Raw genomic sequence first — 5,094 nt, forward strand, 5'->3', positions numbered from 1 at the left:
TTCTGTATTTAATGCTCTTCTAGCAAAACATAGCCATTTTGCTCTATGTCTTAGGATCCTGAAAGGTTTGATTCTATTCCTCTGAAATCTACTTGAAAGAACAATCTACTTTGTAGAAAACCTGTTTATATTCCTTCCCAGGTTTTTTCATGCAAGTAACAATTAATTTATATGATTGTGAAGGACCAATGCTCCCTTTTAAGGGGCTGCTTAGAGAAAATTTTTCAGGCTTCTCAAAAATATAATAATACAATTGCACTATGACTTTTTAAACTGCATTCTTCAATATTATGTTTCTATAAAATTGAAAACTATTTTAAAATAACATATGACTCTAGAGAAAAAGTAAATGGTTCACTTTTGAAATAACATTACAATACTTTAATAATAAAAGTCTGCAACTCTGAAACTGAAATTGATGTCAGTCTCTTTTCCCAGGTAACAAGGGAAAGGGCAAGAGGAAATGGCCTCAAGTTGTGGCAGGGCAGGTGTAGACTGGATATTAAGAAAAAGTTCTTCACTGAAAGGGTTGTCAAGCACAGGAACAGGCTGCCCGATGAAGTGGCTGACTCGCCATCCCTGGAGGTATTTAAAAGATGTAAATGTGGCACTCAGGGACAGGGTTTAGTGGGGGACTTGGCAGTGTTAGGGTAGTGGTTGGACTCTATCCTAGTGATCTTTTCCAAGCTAAACAATTCTATGATTCTATAATTCAAGCAAATGATACCTATGCAAAAGGAACCATACCTGTTCTTAATACGAACAGAGGAATTAATAAAATGAAATGCAATATGATTTTTTTTAAATGACCATATTTATTCTCTATTAAAAAGAGACAGTACATCACAGTTGAAAATATAAATATCAAAATTATTTAACAGTTAGCCAACCACCCTGGCTTGGCAGCAGTATTTTGCAAAATCATTGCGCAATAATTTTCTCTGGCAGATTAAACTCCACAAAATCCATGATGTGTACCTTTTCTGTTTACATCATAAATCATCCTACAACAGTAGATAATGTTCTGGCGTATGTATAAAACATCATACAGTAACATGATACATGCTTTATGAAAGCTGGAAAGAAGGAAAGGAGAGAGAATGTCTCTTAATGCTTCCCTTAAAACTTTGACTCAAACTCAAGCAACAGATATTCACTTTCCCATTTGCAGTCACTTAGCACAGGCAGTTCCAAGTGCACATACAAATACACATATATTAAGAGGATTTGTTATAAATAGCTATTGCTTTTATAGGCAGCTTCAAATATACAATCTTCTGTATATCTTTAAAAAAATAATGTCCCAGTTTAGTCTATAAAAAATAAGAGTTCATCCACAGGTAAATACTCTTAATTAGAGTGTGACTCCATGAATGTCCCGAAGAGCTTGTCCCAGTGTGTAAAGTAAGGAGCATAGTTTGATTTGAATTTCAGGTGATGCAGATCATGATGTGGTGCTCCTCCGTACAATCCAAAAGGCACAAGTCGGTGAGTTGACCACGGAAGGTCATATCCTGAATGGTCCTCCACTGACAAACCAATGTTTACAAGGAAGAAAATCATTTCTGTCAAAGGATGGCATCCGAGGAGCAGTGGGTTTATAGCAGCAAAAAATCCCAGTGAGAGCAACTCCCATACACTGGAATACTGTGTAGTAAGGGCAAACGTCGACACATGCTTGTGATGCACCTTGTGGAAGGTCTTGTACAGCCAAGGCACCTTGTGATGAAGCAAATGCCACAGGAAGTATTCAAAATCAAATAGCAGCAGACAAACTGCTACTTGCAGCAGGACCTCAGGCAGCTCCGGAGCTATCACTGGTAGATTCATGGGTCTCCAGTACCAGTGTAGAAATGTCACCGGGAAGATCAAAACAACGTGGTGATACACACTTTGAATAATGCAAGGCACCATCATTCCAAGGCTTGGATAGTTCTGTGGCTGGATTTTGTATTTTCTCAAGTCTGGTAGTCTAATGCTTAAAAAGTCCAGTGCAATATATGGAAGACAGAAAGCCATGTATGCTGTAAAAGAAAACAGCACTGGAAAAAACGGTGACTTGATCAGTGGCTCCTTTGCGGTGACAAAGTCCCAAAGAGACTGCAGGCACAACCTGTCCCGCTGTGCCTCCATCGCAGAGCTGAGCAGCACTCGGTGTGACAGGCTGCAGTTCATGCTGATTGCAGTCTGAGGCAGCTGAACTCCTTGCAGGCTTTTATCCAGCCTGCTCAAGCAGTGACTCCACCCCACTCCACTTACATAGTATGTGTAGCTTTAAAGGGGAAGTTCCCTTTCCTGTCATACAGAATGTGATATAATGCATTACAATCTCAGAACAGAATTAGCAAGCCAAGGTAATCAGCAGAGCTCTACAAAAGACTGGCACTGTAGGAAAAACAAGCAGAAGTGCAGAACTCTAATGCTGGAATTCAGACAAAGAGAGCTGGAACATCTTCCACTCCACTTAGTGCAGACACTTAAAAAATTGCTGTTTCTTATTAATTTTGAATTGTGTCATCCTTTATTATCCTTTTGCCTTTATAGGTAAAGCAGTACAAATTGCCATGGATTTTTTTTTTTTTTTTAATGTGAGTGCTACCTAAACTCCAGGTCTGACCTGTGGATACCTGGTGGATAATGGCTCTGTGCAAACACATATTTTCTTAATGATCCCTTGGTTATACAACAGCCTTAGTTAAAACCTTAAGGAGACCCACAGTACACTTCCAGACTGGACGTGGTGGCTGGGACTTCTCTCTGTCTAACATGACATTTGAGGTCATGTTCTCCTTTACGTACCTGTATCTACTTAATATGGAAAAATTCACCTGACATGACTAGATGCAAAATTGAGCCAACAACTTTTGAAGAACATAAGATCCCCCAGTTGCAGAGAGTATAGGGTAAAATCTCATTATGCTTCCAGACAGATGCTTAGTGACCAGTATTATCACATTATTACAATAGTCACTCCACATCTCAACAGCTGTTTTAGCAAGTTGATATGGAAATCCTCCTTTACCTGTGTATCAAACTAACATATGAACTTGAAAGATCCACCAGTTAGACCTATGTCCTTTAAAGGATCTTTCTCTGACCACAGGCAAGCACACCACAGGCAGAAGCCAGCAGGCTTGACTCCCAACATTCCTAATTTGCTAAAAACGTTTAGAGGTAATGATGGAAGTTTTGATTTGACCACTAAGACATCACTTCTTTTGTGCTTTTAGAAAAAGAAAAACAAAGCTTTGAACATTTAGGGAAACAAAGCTTGCCATAAGCTTCCTATGAACTCACCTCTTTTGTCGGTAAAGCATTTATTCTAATATTGGAAATGAGCTCAACTTCCTGGATGACTTTATTAGCTTGTTCAGATGATTTTAGTTCTTTGCTAATCAGAAAAGTAATCTGAGGGGGGAAGTGTGAGATTGTATTTCCTTGCTTCTCAATAATCAAGAATGATTAATTAGCAGTGACCTTTTCTGAATATACATGGATTTGTAACACTTAAGTTTGCTTTCAGTCTCAACTGTTTTGAATAGATTCTGCTCTCTCCTTAGGCTTCAAGAATTTTACTTAAACAGTAACATTATCTGTGCTATTATTCAGGCAATCAGCAGTTCCTTGTTGGAGACAGGTTTCTACCTGTTCCACATATATTTTGGAAGTAAATTCAGATTCTTTGCTGTTATGAGACTGTTCTGTTGAATTAATTTATTTAGATTGTTAACTGTCATAAATTAAAACCCAGTGCAAGACACTAATAGATGAGGATCTGTATCCAAGAGCTTCATTTCAATCTTCTGACTGCATTTTATCCTAACCTCTGTTTCACAGTAAGGCATTTATAACATGATCACCACCTGAGTTCAAGAATATTCATGTGATTTCTGTTGATTTATACAGTTACAATCAGAAATTAAGTCTCCCAGATGGGATAAGTGATCCTCTCTTATTAGAATTATGCAGGGATTTTTTTTTTTCTATGATGTATTCCAAATCTCACTAAAGGGAGATTGACAGAAATTACTCAGCTGCCTTAAAGACACTCCTCTGACTAATCCCTACAGATACGCAAAGTCTCAAAAAGTTTTAGAGCCATTGCTGCCTACAAGCTAAATTTTAAAGAATAGGCATTTTGCCTGCAGATAAGGTCGTAGAAAAATATTCTTAAATCCCTTAAGGAAAACTAACGGAACTCGGCAGTGCTATTACTAGGATACCCTGCAACACAAAGCCCAAGCAGGGCGCAAGCGAGCAGCGCTTACCTGGGAGGCTGGCGCCGCCCCGAGACGGGCTCCGCACCCGGGAAGGGGCTCCGCCGCACGGCTTGCCCCCCCCGCCGGCCCGGCCGCCTCAGCATCAGAGAGGGCAGACCCTCATCCTCCAGAATCCGAGTGCGAGGCGTCTGGCTTAGCCACCAAATAGCATTTATCACATATCTCCGCTCTGCTAACTTCGGTTCCCTTGTACGACACGAAAAAAAGGCAAAGTACACGCAAATCCTTTCCGTACCTAATTCAGCAACACAACCCCAGCTTTTTTCACTCAGCTTACATTGCTGCCAAACTTTCCCATGTGTTACAAGAATCTAAATGGCTCTCTCAAAAACTCACTCCTGCTACAGAGTTTAGGTTGAAGGGCACATAGTTTGGAATGAGGCCCCACAAAGGGTCTTAAATAGATTCCACATGAGTACAAGATACAGGCACCTACCCGAGGCTGCGCTGTTAGGTACAAGCTATAACGCAAACAGCAAAATACTAGATCTAGGGTAGGGAAACGAGGAAAGTTAGCGGGAGGGGAAACTAGAATCAACATATTGAAACTATGCAGCAGCAGAGGGAAAAATTCTTTTTCCTTCTTCCTCTTCTTCCCTTCTGTATGGTAGTATTGTTGTACCAGAGATATGGCAACATCCCAGAACATGCTGAGCCTTCTACCGGGAAAAACGTGGTGGGGAAGAGGGCTGGTGACTTGCTCAGAACCAGCGCCAGGGAAGCAGGACAGGCACCAGAGCAGCGGAAGGCAGCAGCACTGCCTGCTCTGTTTTTAAAGGAAGCTGTTACCGTGCTGGCACAACGCGGTGCTCAC

The 5,094-nt window shown here is 40.5% G+C and overlaps 1 protein-coding gene across 1 annotated transcript; it reads right to left on the bottom strand.

Moving 5' to 3' along the window:
* Positions 1-798: 798 nt before the first annotated feature.
* Positions 799-5,088, bottom strand: CH25H (cholesterol 25-hydroxylase). Its single transcript, XM_008643787.2, has 2 exons — positions 4,269-5,088; positions 799-2,295 (listed from the first exon to the last, which is right to left on the bottom strand). The coding sequence occupies exon 2, from the start codon at positions 2,173-2,175 to the stop codon at positions 1,351-1,353; it is 825 nt and encodes a 274-aa protein (XP_008642009.1). The 5' UTR covers positions 2,176-2,295; positions 4,269-5,088; the 3' UTR covers positions 799-1,350.
* Positions 5,089-5,094: the final 6 nt, after the last annotated feature.

The sequence above is a fragment of the Corvus brachyrhynchos genome, unplaced genomic scaffold, assembly GCF_000691975.1.
Source record: "Corvus brachyrhynchos isolate BGI_N302 unplaced genomic scaffold, ASM69197v1 scaffold61, whole genome shotgun sequence".
NCBI classification, from domain to species: domain Eukaryota; kingdom Metazoa; phylum Chordata; class Aves; order Passeriformes; family Corvidae; genus Corvus; species Corvus brachyrhynchos.